This window comes from Nematostella vectensis, chromosome 3 (genome assembly GCF_932526225.1).
Source record: "Nematostella vectensis chromosome 3, jaNemVect1.1, whole genome shotgun sequence".
Lineage (NCBI taxonomy): Eukaryota > Metazoa > Cnidaria > Anthozoa > Actiniaria > Edwardsiidae > Nematostella > Nematostella vectensis.
Genome location: NC_064036.1, coordinates 8,449,855 through 8,477,797, shown reverse-complemented (window position 1 = coordinate 8,477,797; position 27,943 = coordinate 8,449,855). Strand labels below are relative to the sequence as shown.

Below are 27,943 nucleotides of genomic sequence, written 5' to 3'. Positions count from 1 at the left end.
CCCTGTGTTTGTACACTACAGCGCGAACTTTTGCGCCGCAGTCACCCAAAAGTCCGGCCCCCGAAGGCAAGAGCCGTGGAAAGCGATATCAGACCTCTTCTTTACTAATCAAGCTTCCGAGATTATGTAAGGTTTCTAAAGAGTCTGTGTAGAGCATTTACAAACAGCTGGATTCGAAGTAGTTGCGTTGGCAGGGAAATCCACAAAACACGGCCTTGTTGCTAGAGGCCCTCCTCTGCTGACTTCAAGAACGGCTTCCACTTGATTGACCATAAAGTTTTCCGACACAAATTATGCAAATAAGAACTTTATCCATGTTTTTGATCAGATCAGATCACACTTTTGTACGCAAGTGGGGCAAGCATGTGACAAAAAAAAAAAGAATACGCATTTCAGATCAAACAATACACTTATTTATTTACAAACTTCCTTTTCTACAGCTTCTTTACATCCACAACAAAGTCAAGATAATGCAGTTCATTTTAACTTGAAAACTTAATAAAGGATGGCTACTTTTGCGTCACAGTGACTTCATTCTGACTTCCTAGAACGTATGAGCCGATTATACCGACAATAGCGCGAACCGTTATCTGCTTATTGTGCTTGGGTGTACAGGGACAATAACACATTGATGAACATCATATGATCCCGGGAACATGGCAGAGTGACGCCTGTGTACCTCTTACTGATAAAGGGATGAAGGCCCTGAAACCCCTTTTTTGTTGGGCACGCCGAATGTTTTTTTCCTCGTAAAATTTATGCAGAGTATGTCCCTGAGGATGGCATGTAACCACATGGAATGCTCAGGGACTTCCAGGGCAGTTTACCTGTTATTCACAACCAACTTCACTTTAATACTACACTATTTGAGAGATCTGTAAAGCCCGTAGACTGCGTTCTTCTGCTGGCCTTTGCGTAATAGCAGACGCAGGGCAAGACAGAATGGACCAATCCTGATTAAGGGCGCACCACTTTTTCCAATAAAACAGACAACGAGTCCACCAAAAGTATAAGAATGCAGCATCAAGGACGACACCAAAACCATTGACAACGTAGAAGATAATACAGGCTGTCGTGGTACATACTTCTGATGCGTTGACGGATATAGAGAACACATTGAGAAACAGTCCAACAAGAAAGACAATGAACCAGATAAGGGGGATCGGCTTATCTTCAGGCTTTCTCCACTGAAAAATAACAAGAAACGTTATAACAAATACAAAGCAGATTGCAAGATTGTAGTTAAGAAAGTCAAATTTCCACATAAACTTTCTAACTATAAACGTGATCGGAGAACAGCTGTAAATGTGTAATTGCAAAGAACAGCGCCTTGAGGTGTATTTTTACCTCTGCGAATGGCTTCCCCTTTTTCTTGATTGCGACTTTACACCGACAAAGTTCACATGTGTTTTTGACAGCCTTTTTGAACCATGTCAACAGGCAAGTAGCGTGAACAAATTTGGCAGAGCCAGAACAATGGCACGGTGTTACAAGGGGCTCCTCCCCAGCTGAATGGCAGATTCTGCAAATGTTCTGCGTCTCAGCTACTTCCCAGCTACCACGGTCACTCATTTCCGTCTGCATGACGTCCTGGAGGTGCTTTTGTTGTAGTAATTTCATCATGTCAAACACTCTCTGCTGGCGATTCTGCTTGATATTTGTGGCATTAGCTGCATTAAGTTCCACCACCGAGGTCTGTTCTGGAACCTTGAAAAAGGAATGAACCACTTGCACACCAAATTTTAAAAGGAAACACATTTTCTTCGGCTGTCCAATTGCTTTAGGGTGATAATTCTTATAGGGTGATTCTTATAGTGTGACAGTTATAGGGTGATAGCTTTAAGGTGATTGTTATAGGGTGATACAAAGCTTTGAGGTGATTGTTATAGGGAGATAGCATTCAGTGATTGTTAGAGGGTGACTGTTATAGGGTGATTATTATAGGGTGACTGTCATAGGGAAATTGTTATAGGGTGAATGTTATAGGGAGATCGCTGTAGGGTGATTATTAAACAGTAAAGGTGATCGTCTGGTGACTTACCTCTTCACTGGAATCAGGTGATGGCTGGATGGAGTTGCTGGAAACAACATGTACCTTGTGTGTTGTGGGGGCACTTGTAGAGGGTTTATGGCCAACCATGGTTGCCTCCTCTTTTCCTGGACTGTCAGACATATTAACTTCCAAACATTTACCTGAAACATAACAATATGAAATATCACTATCTGGAAAAGGAGGAAACAGTTAACTGAAAATATTTGTGGCCTAGTACCTGTGACCTAACTATTGCAACAATCATTACATCAGTTTTAGAAATGTTAAGTAATTAAAAAAATTTGTCAGCCCAAACAGCAGATGGCATTCCTACGCATGAAAGGAAGCGTGGATTACAAAAAAAAATTTCTATCTAATCATGTAGAGAACAAATGTTACAAATCACATGATTAATTATTAGAGGTCATCAATGTATGACTCTCTGGTGTTGCCGAAGTTTATTACCTTAATCCTTGCTAATAATTAATACCCTGAAAAAGCTTTTGGACAAAGAATTGACATTACTTTGTAATCACATTTACACTGACATGTGTCTATACAAAAGATAGTTCATAATAAAATCTAAATGTTTGTATTATACTGTGAAAGTCAGTGACTGGAGTTCTAAAGTTGAATTGTTCAATTGAATGTTCATAATATATATAAATATAACATAAAAATATCTATAAATCATTTATGATATCTTATGGGGAGGTAACATATTTCAATGATTGCCTTTTTTTTATGATTGCCTATCTTTTTTTTTTCTATAGGTTTTAGCATGTGCAAATTCTTAGTTTGATTTAGTTTTGGTTAACCTGTCACCCATTTAAAATAGTTCTAAATAAATTACTTCTTTTTATAAAATAATTGAGTGGGATTGGTCACTTTCATTACATGATGAAGGTCATGCGATGACAAAGCATAAAATCGTGTAAGAAGAATTCGTGCATCACACAACAACCCTGTGAATTCCACCGAACTTTTACCTTTTAACACTAAAAAATATTATTCTTCAGGAGAAAAATGTGTCCCAGGTAGATAGGAAATTGCAAAATAAGTCCAAATAGATTAACAACCAAACAATGTCATTGCTTGGAATTTGTAGCCAGTTTTTCAGTTTTTTAAACTGTTTTCTGCATGCGAGCTGGAGTGCACACTGTCTCGAGCTCCACTGATCTGCTCTTGAATTCTCCCAAACAAAAAACACCTCAGTTTTTAAAACTCAATGAAAGCACACAAAGAATATTATATTTTTTGGATCATTATGGCTATAGCCTATGAAAAAAGGACATTATTTAAAGAAAACATATCTAAAAATGTCTTAAAAAAGAGAGAAAAATAGGAGTAAAAACAAGAACAAAAAGAGAAGAAAAAATGGTAATCCCTGAGATTCGAACCTACAAACTTCTTGCTTCAAATCAAATCACGAAACCACTATACTACAATGCTTAATGTGAATCTATGTTCCACTAAAACTAATTTGAAAATGACATATGCCCCTTTGTAATGTTTGATATAAAAAACATTCCAAATTTCACCTTTTCTTCATGACATAAGACTAATTTGCCTATCACAATACTGTTTTACGATATCGATATGTGATGTGCCAACAGCCAATATTTCAACTCTTCCGCAGAAAACATGAGATACACATAGCACAAAACATTTTCAATGCAGTAACTCTACAGAAGCTTACAGTCAAAACTCAGCATACAGAATGCTTAACTGTTATATTTATTCAAAGGTGCTTAAGAAGTATTTGTATGGTCAGAATCATATAGAAATGATTTAAAAATAAATTTTGCTAATAAAGAAGGAATTATTACTTTATTATCAGGTTGAGACATAAAGATAACCGGAAAACTATGATCTTCAGCAACAAATAAAAAGATGTTAACACAGGGTCTAGTAAAGCATATAGAATATCTCAAATATATTTTGATTAACATATGGATCTACATCACATGACTCAACCCTGGCCATTCATTTCACAGCCTTTTTTCTAAATGCAGATCCCACTTATAGATTCTATTCTATTGCAGATTCTATGTATATCCACATACTGTACTTGCACAAATGAGCATCTTTTGGTATCCATACATATGAGTTAAGTATGATATTAAACAGGCTTTTCAGAATGATGTCAGGTAAACTATGCAGCAATTATAAAGATTGTGCAATATAAACTACTCAAGTGCCATTTAAAAAGCAATTTTTTTTATTGCAGACTATTATCTAGCTTCCTCATCAGCTATCAAAATTTATCCATTGAATCAGTGCATAATTGCAGGCCTGGTAAAAGGAGAAAATATAAAGAATTAACTAAATCTATCAATTCTGGAAGGCTATAACTTTAACAAATAACTGAACCTACAGAGTCTTACTAAGCATATAAATCCTATAGTAAACAACAAATGAATATAAATGCAGGAAACAGTACATGGAGAGCCATGTGGTGGATAAAGGAGTTTAATTGGGTGGCAATTCACCTGCCATTTTGATGAATTTCTGCTACATTGTTTTGTATCACCCACCCTAATTTATAATCATTTTCCAGTCTGTACCCCATTTATAGATTTACCAGTAAAGCTCGTACTAACTACATTGTATAAGTAATTTCCAGATCTCAGTCATTCTACCCAATACAGCGCAACCTAAAATCCAGTAAATAACCTATTTATTTTGTTTGGGTGCAGCAGAGCCCTCACACTATTTAGATTGGTTAGATGAAAATAGATGATTTATGGAGAAACCGGTGTTAAAAATGGAAAAAAGGGAAATGCAGAGAATCAATAAAAAATGGTGTGTAAATTCTAAATAAGATAAGAGACATAATATTATCATGGCACTATTTGAAGTTGCATAGCACCAAATATAACAAAACAAAACAGATGTGATGGGTGAAATCGCCAACTTTGAAAATCAACCGGGCCTGAAATATGACCCAAACACATAAATAAAACCATAAAAAAGATGGCGAGAGCAAACGATTCAAAAGCAACATTTAAGTACAACACAATATATTGAACAATTTCAGACTTTAATTGCTCGGAACAAAGTAAAACCCGCTTGTTTCGAGCGAAAAAGTTACTTTAAAGTTGCATGAGTGACTAGAAACCATTCATGTTCACCGTTTGAACAGTTAAACGCGAACACTATCCTGATAAAAATTACTTAAAGCTTAATCCACTGTTTTCGCACGGAAAACTGTCGGCTGGAATCATTGCACGAAATATAAGCGAAAAGTATTCCATTTGATCAGGGAAAAATACAGAGAGTAGTGGATGGCTTTGGGGAGACTTAGGAAAGAAGCTTTTGTGTCGTGTTTTCCTTCTCTCTTGTACAAATAAAACCACAGCATCACTTCAATGGCCGATTGATCCTCGCAATAAATCGCTTCAAAGGTTAGATATTTTTCCGAACTTACCTCTAAATATCGTACGCGTTTCGATACATAAGTGTTTTGGGATACGATAAAAGGCTTCCGTGTGTTGATTCAAACGTTTTTCTTTTTCGATGAATGATCGACGAAAGGCAAGAAAACAAAACAGATCTTTTCTATTTTTCTGTTGTCTTCCTCCTTCTCCGGAACCTAGAGCTCAGTCTCCTGCGCAAAAAGGAAGTGACGCCTGGCTAAAGCTGAGGATCTTCAGAATCAAAATGGCACCGAAAGTGCGGCTATGATGGCTATTTGGGAAAGTTCTTGGCTGATTCTAAAATAAACTAGGGTATAAAGGAACGTAGTGAGGACTTTCTGGTGGGTTTTTTGTTGATATTTCTATGATCTTTATTATGCCGGTAATTAAGATCGTAAGTATTGTGTTATTGTTGAATTGGAATCGAGTGTTTTTAATTTCATAGTTTCATTCATCATTGACATGAAAGTAAAGTTTGTGGTTTCTTTTACCTTTTAGAACTGACGGTCAAAAGCAAGTATGGACTACCAGGAACTGGTGAGGCATAAACCTCTTTGAATTTTTTCGTGTCCTGAGCCGAGCACTTGTTTAAGCAAAACAAAAAGAATGCCATAGTGCTATGAACTGGGACCGGGGGAGGGGCCATGCCAATCATTTATCAGTCAAATCATTACTTGAATGGACATGATGGCACCCTTTTTGTTCCCATTTAAGCTTTAAGTTTTCCCTCACAACCGTGTTGCACTAAAAATAAAATTCACTCCAGATTTTTCTTAACACATTGACCCCTAAACCGGCCTGTACCGGCTTTGGGAAGTACCCACAACCCAAAAAATTCATAAATGCAAACTAAACACAACAAGATGAAGATACTCAGGCATCAGTCTAAGGGATAAATGGTCTTGAAGATATGCATCCAACCAAGGTGTTGGCAACTACTCTTAAGCCAAATTATAGCACAGGTTCTTTGACAAATTTCAAATCGAACGAGGAAAGAAAAGCAGAATCACCCCTCTCAATAAAATGCTCAAAATACAACATAAGGGAGAGAGATCAGCAAACACAGCTCAAGACACAAATAGATACCTTTATTCTGATCCTCCAGATTCATTTCCATGGCCTCAAAACACAATGTCCACTCCTCGAAGGCTTGTAAAACCATGAAGATGCCTTTACGGATTGAAAAGCATTCTGGGAGATCCAGGGAAAAATTCACGAGGGGAGGGCCAGTCAACACCCCTCTCCCCAAAGTCAGATGGTTTTTTAAAAGTCTTTTCACCCTGAAGCCAAACGAATCAATTCCAGGTCATACAGACCCAGAATAGCAGTGTAAACAATTTTGGAATCAATTTGGTTTAAGAAAAGACAGCATTTAGGAGAGCTGTGGTGATTCATTAGAAAAATTATTTTCTCATCCAGGCAAAGCCAAACAAGAAAAAATCATCATGAATCCACCTTTGCTTACAAATATCCATAAGCAAAGCACTCAATTATGCCCCAAAAAACTTCATGATGTCCTGAGACACTCTCCTAATATGCTCATAGCTGTATTTTTGATGAAAAATACAAGCAACCATCAACTTGTGCTGGCTTCAGCACAACGACGAGGGATTAAAAGTGGGGACTGCAAAGCACTGTTGAGAAGCTTGAATACCGCTGACTAGGTGCAGCTGTGTTTGACTTTGACGGGCTGTATAAAACTCAGAATAGGGGGGAGGTATCTGTTTTCAGTCTGTTTTTTGTAAATTCAGCTCAAAAATAGCCAGGAGTCAATGGGTTAATAACAAAAAAAAAACTGCACAAAACTTAGTCTCCTTTGCAGCCCCCCATGGTCGGAGTCACACAGCACTCCCACTCTAACCTCTGGGGGCTGCGAAGAGACTAACAAAACTGAGACTTGTTATATATATGGAATTTTGTTTAGCTAGGGGCCGAAATATAGAGAACTATGCTGTTGTCCTTAGTGAAAATGTTAGTACAATACCCAAGTGTTTAGATTAATGCAGCACGTCATTGCCATCAGCACTTTAGTCTTCAAAGGGGTATTTCATTTCATCCATATCATATTCCGTTGAACATCTATTTTGTTTTAAAGTTGCTGTATGTAAATTTCGGCTATTTTGGCTTTTTGACGAGAATCACTTTTGCTTTAAAAGCAATACTCAAAAAATGAGAATCCCTTTTGAAGCAAGGGTATAGTTTTACATCTCTGCCAAATTAAACAACAATGGTAATAGGTAAGGTGATTCTTTTTCCATTTAGGAACTAGAGGATACTTCCAGTGATGTGTTTCATAAGAGAAAAGAACTACCAAGAAAGGATTATGAGGTACTGTATAATTTTTGTTGACAAAGCCTTCCCTAATCCAAAGCCAGCGAATTGTTGTGGAACCAGTACCCCCCTTCCCAAGTTTTGCCACCTAAAAAGATGGGGTTGCACCGAGCCCCAATATAATAAGCCCTGACTTTGTGAGGTAATTTAACAGTAACAACAGTTATCTGTGAGCATTGTTTTAACTATGATTCTTATAATTATAATTAATTATAATTATTTAGAATTATTATTTAGAATTATTTATAATTAATTACAATTATTTAGAATTTGTATGAATAAGAATAAGAATCTGTATGAATAATTAAGCTCTTAGTGTTAACACATTAACAACCAAATTAACCATATCAATATAATCAACCATTTCATTTTAATAAACATTATCAATATGGTCTTAACAGTGCCATAGCAGGCCTCAAATATTTAAGGGGCACAGTAAATAAACATTAAGAAAATATTGGGGGGCACAGCCACACCCATACTGTTTTTTCCTTATAATTTTAAAAAATAATGGGGGGGGGGCGTGCCCCCAGTGCCTCACTTCTTGCTACGGCGCTGTCTTGAAGATATGCATCCAACCAATATGATAGCAAAAACTGCTCCACCAAATTATAGTATGGTTTATTAAACTAATTTCGGATCTAACAAGAAAAAACAGCAGAAATCACACACGAGAAAGAAATCATCAAACAAAACTAACTCAAGTCATAAAGAGATACATTTAGCTGACCCTCAGGGTTCATTTCCGTGTATCATAATACCCGTGTCCATTCCGTGAAGGCGTCTAGTGTCAATAACACTTCTTGTGGCCATTAAAAATTGCAAAGTATGTTGTTGGATATCCCTGCAAAATTTGGATATGACCTGACCAGTTAACATACCTCTCCACACAAAGGGGCAGCAGGGCTGGCCTAAAAACAGTTTTTAATTCCAATGAACTTTTAATTACCCTTAATCATTACAAAATATGAATTGACCATTTAAATGGTTTATGTCACCACTAGCTTTGTAAAACTGTATGTTTTGTTTTGCGTCATCACAATGAACGTTAGATAAGCATATCTGACAGAGATGATTTTGATCCTATTTTTCTTAGAGTCTCGACTATGATGTTTGTTATAATAAGCCCTTCTCAGCGATGCTTCAGTCCAAGGAAAATATGGTGAGTGCATTCCAGCATTAACTGTATTGTTCTGTAGATAAGATGAAGTTCAACAGCTCTAATTGCAATTACTTGTTACTGCGTTTACCTTTCAGTCCTTGAAAAAGCAGAATTTGATCAGATGGGTCGTGACATTTGTTATTGGAGTATTGACAGGCCTGGTAAGTTACTATCTAAACAGATAATCTGTTTTTGGCCGCAAGGAGGGTTGATGTGCCACCTGGACACACCCTAGCTATATCCTAGCCTGCTTGAAAGTTCCAAATGTCTTAGAATATCCTCCTATCAACCTATGTAGTGTCTTAAATTCTGGTTGGGATTCCTGTGTAAAAGAGGCTGGGAAATGTCTGTGATGTCACACCTCTTGCTAATAACTTGAACCCCATTCCAGACAGCTGGTGATAGAGTGCTTGCACGATCACATGTCTTCTTAGGAACATCACAGTAGCTACAACGCCATGACAGGGGTCAAACTTGTGCAATGTTTCCGGGTCTTACTCAAACGTAAAGAAACCAGCAATCCCTCCCCTATTTCTGTCCCTTCTGCCAATTTTGACAATATGAACGTTGTGCAAGTATGATCCCTGTTATGGAGTCATAGCAAGAGTTGCTAAGAAATCATATGATCATGAAACCCTCTATTGGTAAATTCAATAAAGAGTTTCCTTTGCAGTTCAGTCTTGCTAAAACTGACTGGACAATTTGCCTCCTTAAAAGTATTTTTGAAAGTGATGAATGAATGTGTAATAGCCATTGTGTATACCATGCCTACAGGTCGCTGTTTTTATAGATTACTTCATAAAGATGCTTACAGACTTGAAATTTCAAGTTGTAGAAAAATGTATCCTTTACAATATGAAGAAATGACCCATCACTTATGTGGTGATCATAAAAGTGAGCTTCATCGTTTTTCCCCCCAAGAGTTTGGTAGGGCATTAGTACTTGAGAAGGGTGGCTCATTGTCAGCGGGGTTCGAGTAGTGGCAAAAATTTATTCATTCTGTTGCTAGTATACTATCTTCTTCATTCAATTTAAGTTGTTGGTTAAGGTTCTTCTGGGAAATATCAGAAGGAACATGGTATCCAGCTGATTTCTTTTATACAGTAAGATGTGATCCTGAATTTCCTGAGATGCAATTACCACCAATGCAAGCTACAAGTGAGCTACTACCCGTCTCTGGCACAAGTTTTGTTTAGGTCAGAGTACAGGTGTGATTAAGTGCCTAATTTCTGTTATGTTGTGTCATTGTTAGTTGTTGACATTGTCCATAAATGTTGTGCTGACAACGTTGTCAATGTTGAGGTATTCTACCAATAGGCTTTCAAAAGGGAAGATGCATGGCTGCGACTGGCCTAGGACTCAATTGTGATGGTACAGCCCTTACAGGGCAGATAGTTGATAGTTGTTTGAATGTCCTTCAAGGGCAGGAAGTTGATAGTTGTTTGAATGTCCTTCAAGGGTGGCTAGTTAATGGCCATCTGCATTTCTTTCAACGGTGGCTATTTGATAGGCGTTTTCTTCAGTGGTGGGTAGTTGATGGTTGGTTCCCAGCACTTTAAGGATTGGCTTCATAACTAACCAGCTGCCATGGGCTGAGATCAGAATAAAATGCATCTGCATCAAAACGTCTGTATCATTAATGGTTTTCGTTTAGAGTGATCTATCAGTAGAAAGACAATTTAAACAGCCTCTGTCAGCCACCAGTTTGTCATCCTAGAAAAGTACCGAGTGTGAAGAATTGTCCATTTCCATCGGCTGATTTGAGGAAGCCAACGCCATATTTTTATATTTTTGAATTTGGCAAATAAAGTATTAATCTTTGTTTTTAGATAATTATTGCTAGAGTATATCACATTATGTGCCTTAAAATATTAAATGTCGCAATAACAAAGGTGTGGTTTACAAGGTCTCTTTAACTTGACTACTATAGAGATTTTAGGCATTAATTTTGTGTAAGAAGAGTCTTACATGAACAGTCTTTATTGCTCTTAACATTATGTCAGCGTTAAACCTTTGCACTCCTGAGGGATGTCTGGTCATTACATTAGTAATTATGATGCTTTTCAATGGAGGTTTTACACTTATTGCTGGCTGCCTTACAGCTATGGAGGTATGGACATATTTTATCATTGTTACCACTTTCCATTACCCCCTCAATGCATTGTTGCCAGCATTACTACATTCTATTACCGTTCTCACTATGCCTTCTAGTATCCTCACTGTTTGATGTTTCTATGATTTTTAGCCTGTTGCTGCTGGTAGTGGGATCCCTGAAATCAAGTGTTACTTGAATGGGATAAAGGTAATATACTCTAGTCTGCAAAATGCTCAATATTCTCCTAAATATGTAATTAATTGTATCTGCCATTAACTAATATATATATTTTTTTCTTGGCTCCAAGTTATCTTTTTGGCTGCATTTGCTTTTTTTCTTCTAAATGTGATTGAGAAAAATTGTTGGGTCTAAGAACACTGGTAACAAAAATTATAAAAAAAGTTATGAAAACGAATGAATTTCTTTTTAGAGCAACAGAAATTTGACACCGAAATAACGTATTCCGTGTCTTCAGTTTCATTCATTTGTTTTGAACCTCCAGCTAGTGGACAACCTCTACTATCAATATACCATTGTATTTCTTTGTTTTTGTTCAGGTTCCACATGTTGTGAGGCTGAAGACGCTTGTCAGTAAAGCTGTTGGAGTTCTGTTTAGTGTTGCTGGAGGTGAGAGCGGTTGGGGCAAGAGGTTGAAGATGGGTTAAGAGGGGGTGGGAAGTGAAGACAGGGTGTGAGAGGGTGGGAAGTGAAGACAGGGTGTGAGGGGGTGGGGGTCGAAGACAGGTTAATAAAGGGGAGGAAGTGAAGACAGGGTACGAGGGGGTGGGAAGTGAAGACAGGGTATGAGGGGGTGGGGGTCGAAGACAGGTTAATAAAGGGGAGGAAGTGAAGACAGGGTACGAGGGGGTGGGAAGTGAAGACAGGGTATGAGGGGGTGGGGGTCGAAGACAGGTTAATAAAGGGGAGGAAGTGAAGACAGGGTACGAGAGGGTGGGAAGTGAAGACAGGGTATGAGGGGGTGGGGGTCGAAGACAGGTTAATAAAGGGGAGGAAGTGAAGACAGGGTACGAGGGGGTGGGAAGTGAAGACAGGGTATGAGGGGGTGGGAAGTGAAGACAGGGTATGAGGGGGTGGGGGTCGAAGACAGGTTAATAAAGGGGAGGAAGTGAAGACAGGGTACGAGGGGGTGGGAAGTGAAGACAGGGTATGAGAGGGTGGGAAGTGAAGACAGGGTATGAGGGGGTGGGAAGTGAAGACAGGGTGTGAGAGGGTGGGAAGTGAAGACAGGGTACGAGAGGGTGGGAAGTGAAGACAGGGTATGAGGGGGTGGGAAGTGAAGACAGGGTGTGAGGGGGTGGGAAGTGAAGACAGGGTATGAGGGGGTGGGAAGTGAAGACAGGGTATGAGGGGGTGGGAAGTGAAGACAGGGTATGAGAGGGTGGGAAGTGAAGACAGGGTATGAGAGGGTGGGAAGTGAAGACAGGGTATGAGGGGGTGGGAAGTGAAGACAGGGTGTGAGGGGGTGGGAAGTGAAGACAGGGTATGAGGGGGTGGGAAGTGAAGACAGGGTATGAGGGGGTGGGAAGTGAAGACAGGGTATGAGAGGGTGGGAAGTGAAGACAGGGTATGAGAGGGTGGGAAGTGAAGACAGGGTATGAGGGGGTGGGAAGTGAAGACAGGGTATGAGGGGGTGGGTAGTGAAGACAGGGTATGAGGGGGTGGGAAGTGAAGACAGGGTATGAGAGGGTGGGAAGTGAAGACAGGGTACGAGAGGGTGGGAAGTGAAGACAGGGTATGAGAGGGTGGGAAGTGAAGACAGGGTATGAGGGGGTGGGAAGTGAAGACAGGGTAATAGGGGGTGGGAAGTGAAGACAGGGTATGAGGGGGTGGGAAGTGAAGACAGGGTATGAGAGGGTGGGAAGTGAAGACAGGGTATGAGAGGGTGGGAAGTGAAGACAGGGTATGAGAGGGTGAGAAGTAAAGACAGGGTACGAGGGGGTGGGAAGTGAAGACAGGGTACGAGGGGGTGGGAAGTGAAGACAGGGTACGAGGGGGTGGGAAGTGAAGACGGTATGAGAGGGTGGGAAGTGAAGACAGGGTACGAGGGGGTGGGAAGTGAAGACAGGGTACGAGGGGGTGGGAAGTGAAGACAGGGTGTGAGGGGGTGGGAAGTAAAGACAGGGTGTGAGAGGGTGGGAAGTGAAGACAGGGTACGAGGGGGTGGGAAGTGAAGACAGGGTATGAGAGGGTGGGAAGTGAAGACAGGGTGTGAGGGGGTGGGAAGTGAAGACAGGGTGTGAGAGGGTGGAAAGTGAAGACAGGGTATGAGAGGGTGGGAAGTGAAGACAGGGTACGAGGGGGTGGGAAGTGAAGACAGGGTACGAGGGGGTGGGAAGTGTAGATAGGGTACGAGGGGGTGGGAAGTGAAGACAGGGTATGAGAGGGTGGGAAGTGAAGACAGGGTACGAGGGGGTGGGAAGTGAAGACAGGGTACGAGGGGGTGGGAAGTGAAGACAGGGTATGAGAGGGTGGGAAGTGAAGACAGGGTATGAGGGGGTGGGAAGTGTAGATAGGGTGTGAGAGGGTGGGAAGTGAAGACAGGGTATGAGGGGGTGGGAAGTGAAGACAGGGTACGAGGGGGTGGGAAGTGAAGACAGGGTATGAGAGGGTGGGAAGTGAAGACAGGGTATGAGAGGGTGAGAAGTAAAGACAGGGTACGAGGGGGTGGGAAGTGAAGACAGGGTGTGAGAGGGTGGGAAGTGAAGACAGGGTGTGAGGGGGTGGGAAGTGAAGACAGGGTACGAGGGGGTGGGAAGTGAAGACAGGGTATGAGAAGGTGGGAAGTGAAGACAGGGTATGAGGGGGTGAGAAGTGAAGACAGGGTATGAGAGGGTGGGAAGTGAAGACAGGGTATGAGGGGGTGGGAAGTGTAGATAGGGTGTGAGAGGGTGGGAAGTGAAGACAGGGTATGAGAGGGTGGGAAGTGAAGACAGGGTATGAGGGGGTGGGAAGTGAAGACAGGGTATGAGGGGGTGGAAAGTGAAGACAGGGTATGAGGGGGTGGGAAGTGAAGACAGGGTACGAGGGGGTGGGAAGTGAAGACAGGGTATGAGAGGGTGGGAAGTGAAGACAGGGTATGAGAGGGTGGGAAGTGAAGACAGGGTACGAGAGGGTGGGAAGTGAAGACAGGGTGTGAGGGGGTGGGAAGTAAAGACAGGGTATGAGAGGGTGGGAAGTGAAGACAGGGTATGAGAGGGTGGGAAGTGAAGACAGGGTGTGAGGGGGTGGGAAGTGAAGACAGGGTATGAGAGGGTGGGAAGTGAAGACAGGGTATGAGGGGGTGGGAAGTGAAGACAGGGTATGAGGGGGTGGGAAGTGAAGACAGGGTACGAGGGGGTGGGAAGTGAAGACAGGGTGTGAGAGGGTGGGAAGTGAAGACAGGGTATGAGGGGGTGGGAAGTGAAGACAGGGTATGAGAGGGTGGGAAGTGAAGACAGGGTACGAGAGGGTGGGAAGTGAAGACAGGGTATGAGAGGGTGGGAAGTGAAGACAGGGTATGAGAGGGTGGGAAGTGAAGACAGGGTATGAGAGGGTGGGAAGTGAAGACAGGGTATGAGGGGGTGGGAAGTGAAGACAGGGTATGAGGGGGTGGGAAGTGAAGACAGGGTATGAGAGGGTGGGAAGTGAAGACAGGGTATGAGGGGGTGGTAAGTGAAGACAGGGTACGAGGGGGTGGGAAGTGAAGACAGGGTACGAGGGGGTGGGAAGTGAAGACAGGATACGAGGGGGTGGGAAGTGAAGACAGGGTATGAGGGGGTGGGAAGTGAAGACAGGGTACGAGGGGGTGGGAAGTGAAGACAGGGTATGAGAGGGTGGGAAGTGAAGACAGGGTACGAGGGGGTGGAAAGTGAAGACAGGGTACGAGGGGGTGGGAAGTGAAGACAGGGTACGAGGGGGTGGGAAGTGAAGACAGGATACGAGGGGGTGGGAAGTGAAGACAGGGTGTGAGGGGGTGGGAAGTGAAGACAGGGTGTGAGGAAGGGGTGAAGGCAGGTTAAGAGGAGTTGGGGGGATTAGGGATGAAGACCATTACTTTTATATACATAGGTACGGTATTTATCACAGGCCTAGTATCTGTATTTCTATTTTGTATTAGTGACCCATTTTTGTTGTTGTTTTATATCTGTTTCCAGGGCTATTTGTTGGTAAGGAAGGGCCTATGATTCATAGCGGAGCAATTATTGGAGCTGGTGTGCCTCAGGTATGCAATGCATAAATCAAACAATGATAGACTTGTTTTATCCAAAATCAATGTTAACACTTATGAAATTGTTCCTTTAAAATTTTCATAAAATTATCTTAATTCGTCCATTCCGCACAAGCTCCTCCTCACTCATGTCATGTGCAATGCTAAACTCTTGCACCACATGGTCATTCCAGTCGTTACATGTACAAATATGCAGTGCATGTACTAGGGCTGTACAATTTTTATTCAATTAATTCTTGTTGCAAAATAAACAGACCACAATATTGTATTCATTGATGTTATTCATCTGATAGGCTATTCAATTAAACTCGATAGTTCTTTCTGGCATCCCCTAATTTCTAAAATAACGGTAAAAAACTCAAAACTGCTCTTACTACTCTATACAACACAAAAGCATTTGGAGACATTCTCTAATGCACTGAATTGCTCTGCAGTTCCAGAGTCTGGCATTTAGCAAAATCAATTTCAACTTTCCATATTTTAGGACGGACAGGTGAGTGTTTATTTTTGTCGTTGTTCATATGGAGGACTGATCAGCAGGCGGCTGATTATTTGAAGCTGGATTTCAAATTCATACACGAATAAGTACACTTTTCTTAAAGGCCAGCAGGTTCGGCCCACTGTCCGCGGTAAAGATAAGAACTAGTCCCCAGTGTGTTTTTTTTTTCAGCAAAATTACTTAAATTTTTAACATGTTGACTGCTTATGAACATATTCCATTTTAAATGGATAGAGGAAAACGTTGTTGGCCTTCCCTCGAAGCGAAGCTCGTTCGATGACTAGCATCAAAATCGTGTCGGCGGATTTTGATTGGTTGCTTTGTTCAAAAGAAAATGCTACCCGATCTTTGTTACGTATGTAAGAGCAGATGCTTGAGGATTGACGCCTTGGGACTAGCAGTAGGTACTTCATTCGCCTCTGTGCATGTTCGTTGTAAGCCAAAATATAAATATTTTTATTCCTTGCTATACGTTTGAGAAATGGTAATCCATTCTACCTCCAAACGAGGTTGGATGCACTCTCCCAAACTAAAGAAAAGCAAGCAAAACCACCATAGTAATATACTATAGTGTACCAAAACAAAGCAGAAAAGCTTGGGAGTTTCGTCCAAGCACTATCCTCTCCGTGCCCACTCAAGCAGTATTGTAGACCTTGTTTTGTTATTATTTTATCCTTAGTTGATATTATGTAATGCCCTAAAGGATGCCTTTGTCTGTTAATAGGGATAAGCGAGACTTTGTGTCAGGAGGAGCTGCTGCAGGTGTCGCAGGTATTAGAACAGGGCCCTGTCACTTACTTCCCAAGTGTATATCCCGTGTCGATATCTGAGAAGTGTGAAAATCTAAAGTGCCTATTCGAAAGCCATCAAATTTCAATGTTTCGTTATCAATAGATGCCGTTTTATTTTCAAGGGTATTCCTTTTCTTGACGTGATAATTCCTTACCTGGTTGATTAAAATTTCAAATTGGAATGCAAATAAGCTTATTGTGGCTCCGCGGAGCTACATAGTACAGACATTGTCAAAGTCGTCTTGCTGAGCGCGAAATCATGCCCAAAAAGGTATTTGCAGAAGGAAGGAAAAAAAGAAGAAGGATTAGTCCTCATTATGAGAATTCATCATCGCTTATTTCTTATTTTATTAGATTGCGGACAACATGTTCTTGCTGAGACCACGTCATCTGTTACTCTTGATTGGTCTTAGAATTGCCATTTGCCAATTGTTTATTGAAATAGGTGTATACGTTTATAGTATATACTGTATACTATATTTATATATTCCTATTGGTTCAATGTTAAGTTTAACTACTGCATTTGAATTTTCTCAGCTGCCTTTGGTGCCCCAATTGGAGGGGTTCTCTTCAGTCTTGAGGAAGGCAGTTCCTTCTGGAATCAGGACCTTACTTGGAGAACTGTAAGAATTTATTGAACATTATCTAAAACACTAATGTAGTTATGGAAGCACTACTGAGCACTTTTGCATTTTTGTTCAAATGGTTAGGAATGAATTTCTGAACAGAACTTGCAGTTGCAGGATGTTACCGAACCCAAGTTTGATTTTTCAGGCAAACTCAAGTATGGGTCATGTTTGTTGATGCCTATATAGCCTAGCCCTAGTCTGATTCCTAGATAGCCCTAAATGATCACTTCATCCACTGTGGAACACCAACCAGTGATTTACATCACAAACTCACTTTTCTATCTGTGTTGATTTTAGTTTTTCTGTTCGATGTCTGCATCCTTCACTCTCAACATGTTCTTGTCTGGAATCAATAACTTTGGTTGGGGATCTTTTTACCAGCCTGGTCTTATCAACTTTGGTGTTTTCCAGGTAAGGTAGAATACATTTTTATTATTAGGTACACCTTTTGCCGTTCGTTATGGCAAAACATGCACTCGCAAGTGAATATTGTCGATCAATAAAAAAAGATATACTTCGTTTTCATGAACCGGGAATCGTTTGCATGAAGCGATTAATTGGGAATTTTCCATTATGTGGGCATTCAAGTGCACATTTTGGCAATCAGTGGCATCATTGGGCAATAAGCATTCATTTACGCGAATGTTGACGAAGGCAAAATGGAGTGTAGGAATCTAAATACAATAGCACTAATGTAACATTCATTTCAATTTACTGTACACTTAGTTTTGCCATATTGACAGCAAAGGTAGCGATATACTAACAAATTTTCTTATGGTATTTAGGAGATAGTGTTGTCAGATACTGTAGATCCTTGGGTTAGTTAAAGTTTTTGTTATGTGTGTACTTTTAAATTCAAACAAAACAGCTTCTGTGCCGTTTTATTGGTCTCCAGTGCAACAAGGCGCCAGGAAAGAAGTGTGACTTGTGGAATATCCAAGACCTGCTAATCTTCATCATAATGGGATTTGTAGGAGGTTTGCTGGGCGCCTGGTTCAACAGTCTAAATAGGAATCTCACAATTCACAGAATTCTTTATGTAAACTCTCGGCGGAAATTCGTCAAGTAAGCTTAATGCAAATGTCAAAAAGAAATATGGTTGGTTGCTGAAAATTTGAATTAATTGGATAAATTAATTTATGCTTATTGATTATAGACTGTAAAACCACAACTCCATTTTTAAAATTTACTGCCCTTTGTCTCTTAGATTGCAAATATAACATAATCATTGTAGCTGTCAAATAAATGATCATATAAAAAAACTTTGAAAGTTTGATGCATTAATTTATGATACATTCGCTATTATCTACTCATTGATAACAGTGTGTTTAATTCTTGTCTTTATTTTAGAATACTCGAGGCAATTCTTGTTGCTCTCGTGACAACATCTATTGCTTTCTTTTGTCCTGTTTACTTGGGAAGCTGTTTGTCCAGAGATTTACCATCGGTGAGCTTTACTTCATGAGTTATCATGGGTAGACAAAAAAGCGCCTCCTCTCTGGGCCATAAAGAATTAGATAAGACCCGCGGCTGTTCGGGCAAATACTGTACTTTTAATCTTCCACCCTTGACTCTCGCGCTCTAACGCTCTTTAACTTCGTGCATTCTTCTTGAATCTTTTAGCAAAACATCAACCTGACAACAAAAGAAGTTAAGTCATATTTTTGTAGCAAAGGCGAATACAATGATATGGCGACGTTATTCTTCAACTCCCAAGAAGGCGCCATAAAGCAGTTGTTTCATTTGGATGGTACGCAGTTAACCAGATCATGGTCCTTATAACCTTTTAGTGTGTTATGTTAGTGTACTAAAACAAGATTGTAGTTGTTACAAACACCATCCAACATTGTTTGCACATCAAGTATAGGTATAATCTAACATTGTTTGGGCATAAGTATAGGTATCATCTGACATTGCTTGCCCATAACTAGTGGTATTATCTAACATTCTGCGCAATTATGTATTGGTATTTTGTAACTGTGGTCTGCACATGTAATATTGGTATCATCTTTGCACATAGATAACCATTTGACAAAGAACAGTGTGTTTGTTTCGTTAGGAGCATTCAGTCTACCATCTCTCGCAATCTTCTTCATATGTTTCTACTTCCTGGCCTGCTGGACGTATGGTGCAAGTGTTCCCAGTGGATTGTTTGTTCCTTGTTTGCTGTGTGGTGCTGCATATGGCAGGTTCATTGGCGAGTTACTCAGACGGTAGGTTAGAAGTCAGTAGGTTAACACTTAACTTACTTTGTTATACTTTTGGTATTGATGTTTAGCTCAAAAGCAATGACTGTAACTATATGTAACATTGGATATTCCCAGAGTATTGGACCAGCATGACATTAAGAGGGTTGTCTAATAAAATGCTAAATTTATGTATCATAAACCAATTGATGACTTTCATGTTTTCATATTCGCATCATTAACAATTTGACTCCACACAGCAAGTGAACTGATTGGTCACGGTGATATGATTGACTATGCGCTATTCCCAGACGATAAATGGATTTGAATTCTCGGCAGCCGTGCAAAAACGAATTCGGCTATAACCCTTTAAAATAACAACCACAACAAAATGTATACTGTATTTGTAACCATTCCTAGATCTCCTTCATGTTTTTGTGATTGATGTGAAAATGCTTATTTTTCTAGGTTTGTAGGGTACGATCATACGTATCACGGTACATTTGCGCTGATTGGTGCCGCATCATTCCTGGGTGGAGTTGTTAGGATGACTATCAGTCTCACTGTTATTCTCATAGAGTCAACCAATGAGATTAGCTACGGGCTGCCTATCATGATCACACTAATGGTGAGACCCCCCTCTAGGGGCTGTATATCATGATCATGCTAATGGTGAAGACCTCCCTCTTGGGGTTGTATATCATGATCACACTAATGATGAGACCCCCTCTATGGGCTTTCTATGAACGCTGTAGCATTTAAGTGATGCTCAAGTCCATCTTAGACAATTTCTCAAGAAGCATGTTTTTTTTTCCTTTAGGTTGCTAAGTGGTCAGGCGACCTTTTTAATGAAGGTCTTTATGACATCCACATCAAGCTGAAGAGCATCCCTCTACTAGAGTGGTCAGCACCTTCAGAGATGTACAGGTATGAAAGCATCACTTGCAACTAGTGCAATTTTGCCATATCACATGGTCTATTATACAGTTTGCACACCGTTTCACATGATCCATCATACTGTTTACACACCATGTCACATGATCCATCATACTGTTTACACACCATGTCACATGATCCATCATACTGTTTACACACCATGTCACATGATCCATCATACTGTTTACACACCATGCCACATGATCCATCATACTGTTTACACACCATGTCACATGATCCATCATACTGTTTACACACCATGTCACATGATCCACCATACTGTTTACACACCATGTCACATGATCCATCATACTGTTTACACACCATGTCACATGATCCACCATACTGTTTACACACCATGTCACATGAGCCATCATACTGTTTACACACCATGTCACATGATCCACCATACTGTTTACACACCATGTCACATGATCCATCATACTGTTTACACACCATGTCACATGATCCATCATACTGTTTACACACCATTTCACATGATCCACCATACTGAGATTTTTCCCAGTTGTTCGACAAATAGTTACAGAGTTTCCTAGTGCAAGTGAATACATCGTTTTGAATTCGAGTAATTGGTTTTTACAACCTCAAAGTTTTCCAGAAGAAATTAGCATGAACTAACTATGCATGAAGCATGAAGTTTCTTTGTTTCTATCGTTCAAAGGCTCAAGGCATGGAACATCATGGAATCGTGCCTCTCATACATATATCCCCACACTCGACTGCACTCCATCATTGGAATCCTCAAGACAACTGCACATAACGCATTCCCAGTGGTGACGGTGGATAAAGCATCAGCTATCCCTGGCGACGTCTCGGACTACCCTGACAACCCTCTGACGAGCAACGAGCAATATGCCAAATCCACTACGAGGTCGTTCGTCGTGAGTGAGCAACAGCTAAGGCGAGCTACATCCGAGGATTCCTTGGGGGCGACTGTGAGGTCAAGAGGAAGAAGTCTAAGCGGCCAGGGAATACCTGATGGAAGTGGGATGTTAGGGGCCAGTGCAGCTATTCTCTCTACATCTGCACCGCCACAGTCATATATAGGAAATGCTGCTGACAACGATTTGGTTGTTGAAAGCCATGGGTTAGAAGAGGAAATACAGTTCAGTGGTAATGTGTTTATCTTTTAAAATGAAATATCTGAAGACATTCAGCAGTGTATGCCTTACAAATTTGTAGTGAACGGTTTCATTCGGTTGATAATACCTAAAGCTTTTATTTGGTAACTGATATTTTCTTTCTAAAATAACATGACAAACTGTTAAACATCTTGAGAAGACAAATGATTCCTATGCGAGTATACCTTTTCAAAAGTCTGTCGAAACAATATACTAGCTGCAAAATTTGCGATTCAGTAGCCACTTTTAGGTTTGTGTGGTTTGAATATACGGCATTTGATCTAGTTTCCATATGGTCAGCAGCAATCAGAGAGCAGCAATCATGAGTTCGTAGAACAATCATGATAAATCTGTCGAGGTCCTGATCAAACGGATAATTTGGAAAGCGCTTTGGTGATTTCTTAATTTCAGATGAAGGCTATACTTTAAGATTAAATCGCAGTTAAATCGATTGCATCCCTATCATCGACTTCTTGAGACAATGAAATAAATCATAAAGGCTTGTTTTGGTGACCAGCTTCCAATAAGCAACCCGCTTAAATAAGCGCCCCCAGCCCCCCAAAAAATGTAGGGATGATCGAATGCAAGTTTTTTAAAATCCACTAGTTACTCTTTTATTATTATTGTCATTACTGATTTATTTGTTGGGGTTCTTCCTGTTTAACTTCTTATTTATCGATTATTTAGTTCGATTTTTTTAGAGCTGAAGCTGGAATTTTGAAATAATTGCTCCGCCTCGAACTCGCTTGAACGACCATTTACGCTGTATACATTATAAAATAAGTTGTAAGTATATTTTTTTATAGATTCGCAAGAACTACAACCGTCACAAGTTGATGGCCCATCAAATATCATTGGCGAGATGCAAGCCTGGCTTAATTCAGGCCAAATGCTGACTTTACATGGATTTATACTCAGATCCCAGCTTGTCACTTTGATCAAAAAAGGAGTCTACTACGATGAAAAGAACGGGGTAATACTTTATCCGATGCACTTGTTGATCTCTAATATTTCTATATTTTTTCTTTCGTATGCTCTAACTTGTAAATCCACCACTTCTACTGCTCTTTAAAGCTTTCTCATTGATCTTAATCACACGTTTTACTTTATTTTTCTGAGTATTTTTGTTGTTTCCTCTAGAAAGAAACTCAGCAAGTTGTTGATTTTTCTGGTATGACAGAGGAGTACCCCAGATTCCCTGACATTCACAGTATACACATCGAGGAGGATCAACAGGAAATGATCATGGTGAGATTTTTTTTGGCATGTTTAGAGAATACTTGTTGAAAAACAGCTAAAAACTAGGTGAAAACCCTTAAATTTGCTACACAGTATTTTAGTTGGTCTTTTGGCCAAATAAAAATGATTAAAAAAAACTCCACCACAAAAACGGCGCTCTGTGTTGAACATGAAAGATATGCAATCCTGGCGGGTGTGAAACCTTAGTCGCAACTGTCCACTACTAACTAGCTGTAGAACAATTGCCGCCTAATGACTTTCCTTATAAGAAGAGTTTTTTCAATAATTTGACAAAGTCAAGTAAAGAGAAAGCACTTTTCGAATTTGCTGGTTATTTTTTTGTTTTGCAAACAAGCAATACTTTGCATACTTTATGGAAAACATTATACACACAAATGAACATGCCCATGTAAACCTATAAAGATAGAGCATCATTTTAGCTTCTTTCTATAGTCTCGTTATCTATGATGTTTATTTGAGTGATATAGTACAGAAACTCGGCCTGATAAGCGAGCCATATTTACTTCCTCGCTTTTTTCACAAACAGAATCTGTTGTCTGCTTGACTACATATTTGCGTTAAACGCCTTGACTACATAGTTGCATAACAACTCCATGTAACAGGTTTGTTATTTACTTACAGGATGTAACCCCATACATGAATCCATGTCCATATGTGGTGTTTCCGTGGACGCCCGTACCTCTTGTATTCAACCTTTTCCGTACCATGGGTCTGCGACATCTTGGTGTCACTAATAGTAAGGGACAGGTAAGAAGACACACGCTTTTCCTATAACGACTATGTTTACATATGATACAATAACTGTGCAAACCCCCTTAGCATTCCCAGGTGACTCATCCGGCGACAGCTAATTCATAATCATTAATGAAACTGTCTGAAATTTTGATCCATAAAAAGAAAAAAATTTGGACCATGAATCATGATTTTGGTGTCACATATCGTTACATAACTAAATAGCTAGCTAAAGAAACTCGGCCTGGACCTTATCTTTAAGAAATTTAGTCCTGTCAGCAATCTACCATTCATTGCGAAGATGGCTGAGAGGGTGTTCATTGATCAATTGCTCTCACATTGCGAAGTGCATGCACCTCTTCCAGATTACCAGTCATCCTTTCGTCAAGACCACTCGACGGAGAAGGCACTCCTTAAAGTCCACAACGACATATCATGGGTTCATGCTGTTAGTCCTACTGGATCTAAATAAAGAACTTCATTTTAAAGACAACCTCCTTGATATTATTTAGCACTCGATAAATTATTCTATATTAAAATAATTACTGAAACTATGATTGATATATCAATATCCTAGTGTGATAAAATAAAACGGCAAAGATTAACCATAGTTAAATCATTAGCTGGCTAACTTAAAAAGGTATATGGGATTGTTATTCAAGAACTCATAAAAGTACAACAACAACGCATTGGCGACCGTAGCATTCACATTTTGTCCTTGTAAATAAAAACGGCTTTTTGGTTGAGCTCCCGTGCACGAAAACTAACAAAAAGAATCACCAAATTCTAGGTCACACCTTATCCTGTTATCCTCTACATTTTTATTTTGCCATTTTAGTATGTGTGGGTTGTGGCATTTATTTTTGAAGAATTATATCAGACCGTTTTGATTGTTGCAATGTGTAGTTCCAGAAAATATCCATACCCCCCATTGAGGGGGTCGGAGGTATGACCCCCCCTCCCCTCTGGAAATTCCTGGGCGTTTTAACACTCCCCCCTCGGAATTCCCAATCCCCTCAATGTGGGGAGGTATGGATATTTTCTGGAACTAACAATATGGATTTGTTAGCGACACGCGAGCGAAAGCCCATTGGCGATTGTTGGTTTGTTAACCTGCTGCATTGCGAAGTTAAAACCATTTTTATACATTAATAAAGAGCAAAAAGGAAAGGATGTGATATGTTTTTCAGTTAATATGTTTTAATGATTCTAAAATGAAAAATAACTCGTACCAGACGACAGAATTTTTTTAGTGATACGGAACTATACCCACTGCTACGGAACTACTCACAATATATGCAAACAGAAAATACCATATAAATCAATAAAATTCGAAAATGTGTAGTCTTTTCTGTGCATATTATATGCATAAGTAAATTTGTAGTCGTCTTAGAAAAAATCATGAGCATTGGGCCCTCCGCAAAAAAGATAGAGCAATTTTAATATGAAGTGATACGAAACTGGTTATCGTACTGTACTAGAAGACAGCAGCAAATTGTCATAAACAACACGTCATCTAAAAGCTTCAGTCTTGATTGTGGTGTTCCTTAGGTAGTTGTCTTGGTCCTAGTCTCTTCAACGTCTATGCGAGTTGCATTTTTAACATCACCAACCAACACCTCCCCAACGCACAGGGTATGCCGATGACACACAGATTTACCGTTTACCTCTCCTTCAAGCCGTCACATCCATCAGGTCAAGAAGAGGGCAATCTTAAGCATATCTGAAGTACCTGCTTGGATGATTAGTCATCGCCTAAAAATAAACGACTCCAAGACAGATTTCTTGGTAATTGGCTCACATCAACAGCTGAGAAGGTTGATGTCAACTCGGTTTTATTCGGTGCGTCGGAAATCAAACCAGCATCAGAAGTGAGGAACCTCAGTGCTTGGTTTGACAGGAACATGATGAGCATGGATGTACATGTCAGCATGGTGTGCAGCAAGGCTTTCCGTGGCTTATACCCTATTCAACAAATACAGAAGTACTTGAATTGCCTGTACAATTTTGATCCATGCCTTTGTTACCACACATCTAGACTACTGCAACACTCCTTTTCAAGATCCCTAAATACCAACTCAGTCGTCTCCAGTGGATCCTCAATGCTGCTGCGCGTGTTGTACAACTAGTACCTAAGTTTGATAACTTTATCAACTGCAGTCGCTCTTCCTATAACCTCAGATCAAACACCGCAAATCTCCTAGTAGTCCCAAAGACTAGATGCAAAACCCAGAACTATGGAACAATTTGCCTATTATAATCAGGTGGATAAGAGGACTAACCTCTTTTAAACCAGCGCTCAAGAAGTATCTGTTCTGCCTAGGCCAGGGGCGGATCTAGCTTTTCACTAAGAGAGGGGGGGGGGGGGGGTTTGCTCAGTGACAAAGGGGGGAGGGGGTAATTTTTTGGTTACATATAGCTTTCTGGCAGCCCAAGGGGGGTGGGGGTTAAACCCCCTAACCCCTCCCCCTAGGTCCACTACTGAGCCTGCAATGTTTAATATTTCTTTTTTGTTTATTTTTGTTTCCTTTGATTCTTTAGCGTTTTAGAATATGTATCCATAGTTTAAGCGCTTTACAAATAAAAGTTTTATTATTATTATTATGATTATTATTAAATATTTTACCCTGGGGATTCCTAGAGGGAAATATGGGTGACTGTCAACAAGGCCCCTTTGAATAAATACAAGTATTCTATGTAGTCTTTTTATTGGGTGAATAATTAAGGGACAGCTAAGAAAACCTGTCAAAACATGTCAATTTGAACCTTTTCTTACTTGTTGCAGCTTGTTGGAATCATCACGAGAGCTAACCTGACACATGAACACATGGAGCACTGTCTTCACCATTTGAGTAGCCTATGACACATAGAGCAAGTGCCCTCACAGTTTGAGTTGAGACTGTTCTTAGTAACCATTAAAAACTACATCTACAATGATTTCTATAATTAATAGATGGTATTAGAGCAAATATCTGAAAATAAGGGGGATAGAAGCCCCCTCGGACCACCCCTAGATCTGCCCATGAGTATGATCCTGATTGTATGTAATAGATTTTATGAGGGATTACAGATCCTTATCTTATACTTTATATTAGAGGAGTTTATAGAAATAAATATATTTCACTAGATTTTTAATTTTGTACAACATAACATCAACATAATATGTTCTAAATTGAAATAAATATCTTTACATTTAAATAATTGTTTGAATTATGTCATTCAAATCGCATAAAGCTTTTCACTACTGAAGGTATGGGAAGGTGTTTGATGTTCATGTCTATTTGTTTTGGGTGAAGCTCCTCTTGTGGTGTAGCAAGCGACGCCCTTATTGCCCTCCTGATTGATGTGCGACACATGTCCTGCAAAGGTCTCATTGTCTTGTTACTGCAGTTTCCACAAGTGTTGGAAAAGTGCTGTTCCTCTTTGTTAATGCAAAGGGAGCAAATGTTGTCAAGGCAGGACAGACACTGCATCAAAAGAACATGTTTAGATTGTGTATAGGTAATAGAGCATGTTGTTTGTTTAAATCAAGACCAGGTACTAGTCAAATGCGATATGAAATGATAAAAACTGGGAGCCGAGGGGTACTAGAGGGGAGCAAGAAAACGGGGGTACAGAATAAGCTGCGGCGGCAAGTTTTTTTTTTTTTTTTTTTTTTTGGCGCAAACCAAGGGGATGCATGTTCCCCGAAAACGTTTTGAGAATTTTGATCCTCTGTAAAGCCAAAATCGATAGTATACGTCAATTCTAATACATTTACTTTATCTCAAGGCATAATTTTTTTCGGGGAGGGGGCGGGTAAACGTTAACGTATGGTGGCGCGACATGTATTTTGGTTTAGTTCGGCAGATCGTTACAATCTGACCACGTCATCTGAATAATTTATATAAAAAAAACTACATTTCATTTCATAAACCAAATTTTCATTTTTATTTTTTTTATCAACACCAAAATAAATTTCATGAAAAGGGTGATGGTGAGCAAATCTTCCTTTTTGGCGAGTTTCTACGCGCACAATAAAAACAAAACAAAAGTCGTAAGTATGTGTCTGCGAACAAAGAGAATTAGACTACCTTTTTCACCACAACGTTGGTACAATCGTCACAGAATCGGCTCTCACATCTTGTACATCGAGGATACGCAATCCTGGCGTGTGAATCACAAAGCTGCACAGAGCGGGGGTTTGAGTCCTTGCATCTTTCTCAGCGATAGCCACAATCGCTACAGAAAAACCGGCCACAGAACCCGAATTGACACTGATTCAGCTGCCATTCGGCAGTTATTCTGTTACAATCCTCGCACTCACCATAAGACTCATTCCATTCAAACGTAAAATTGTCTGTTTGCTGAGAAATATCAAAAAAGTGGGTCATTTTCTTCTGATGGAGTTGAGCTATTTGGCGCGCGAGTCTATGATCAAAACAATAACAAAACGATATTTTTGTCTTACATCACTCAGCTGTCTTTTAGACGAGCTGTGATTGGTTAAAGTACGGAGCAT

The 27,943-nt window shown here is 40.0% G+C and overlaps 2 protein-coding genes, 1 long non-coding RNA gene and 1 other non-coding gene across 9 annotated transcripts; 1 reads left to right on the top strand and 3 right to left on the bottom strand.

Annotated features, from left to right (window-relative positions):
* Window positions 1-390: 390 nt before the first annotated feature.
* LOC5512071 (E3 ubiquitin-protein ligase MARCHF8) lies at window positions 391-5,645 on the bottom strand. The gene is made up of 4 exons (XM_032381507.2): window positions 5,463-5,645; window positions 2,042-2,193; window positions 1,348-1,707; window positions 391-1,187 (listed from the first exon to the last, which is right to left on the bottom strand). The coding sequence occupies exons 2-4, from the start codon at window positions 2,171-2,173 to the stop codon at window positions 858-860; spliced, it is 822 nt and encodes a 273-aa protein (XP_032237398.1). The 5' UTR covers window positions 2,174-2,193; window positions 5,463-5,645; the 3' UTR covers window positions 391-857.
* LOC5512069 (H(+)/Cl(-) exchange transporter 6) lies at window positions 5,203-26,640 on the top strand. Of its 6 annotated transcripts, none has more exons than XM_048725125.1 (25): window positions 5,203-5,439; window positions 5,950-5,988; window positions 7,714-7,779; window positions 8,879-8,944; window positions 9,040-9,105; window positions 9,719-9,785; window positions 10,948-11,054; window positions 11,190-11,246; window positions 11,597-11,666; window positions 15,194-15,261; window positions 15,702-15,760; window positions 16,491-16,537; window positions 17,095-17,180; window positions 17,484-17,597; window positions 18,082-18,251; window positions 18,537-18,633; window positions 18,810-18,936; window positions 19,246-19,399; window positions 19,841-20,000; window positions 20,193-20,299; window positions 20,991-21,442; window positions 22,257-22,423; window positions 22,591-22,698; window positions 23,332-23,457; window positions 23,808-24,862. In XM_048725125.1, the coding sequence occupies exons 2-25, from the start codon at window positions 5,971-5,973 to the stop codon at window positions 23,952-23,954; spliced, it is 2,706 nt and encodes a 901-aa protein (XP_048581082.1). In that variant the 5' UTR covers window positions 5,203-5,439; window positions 5,950-5,970; the 3' UTR covers window positions 23,955-24,862. The 6 variants fall into 6 exon arrangements, with proteins under 6 accessions (XP_048581082.1, XP_032237395.1, XP_032237393.1 ...); XM_032381504.2 differs by lacking the exon at window positions 5,203-5,439 and adding an exon at window positions 5,654-5,792; XM_032381502.2 differs by lacking the exon at window positions 5,203-5,439 and adding an exon at window positions 5,654-5,833.
* Window positions 18,359-23,441, bottom strand: LOC116618142. The gene is made up of 2 exons (XR_004296053.2): window positions 23,330-23,441; window positions 18,359-18,821 (listed from the first exon to the last, which is right to left on the bottom strand). It is a non-coding gene; the product is annotated as an uncharacterized LOC116618142 (long non-coding RNA).
* On the bottom strand, window positions 26,134-27,892 carry LOC116618140. Its single transcript, XR_007307394.1, has 2 exons — window positions 27,516-27,892; window positions 26,134-26,909 (listed from the first exon to the last, which is right to left on the bottom strand). It is a non-coding gene; the product is annotated as an uncharacterized LOC116618140 (transcript).
* Window positions 27,893-27,943: the final 51 nt, after the last annotated feature.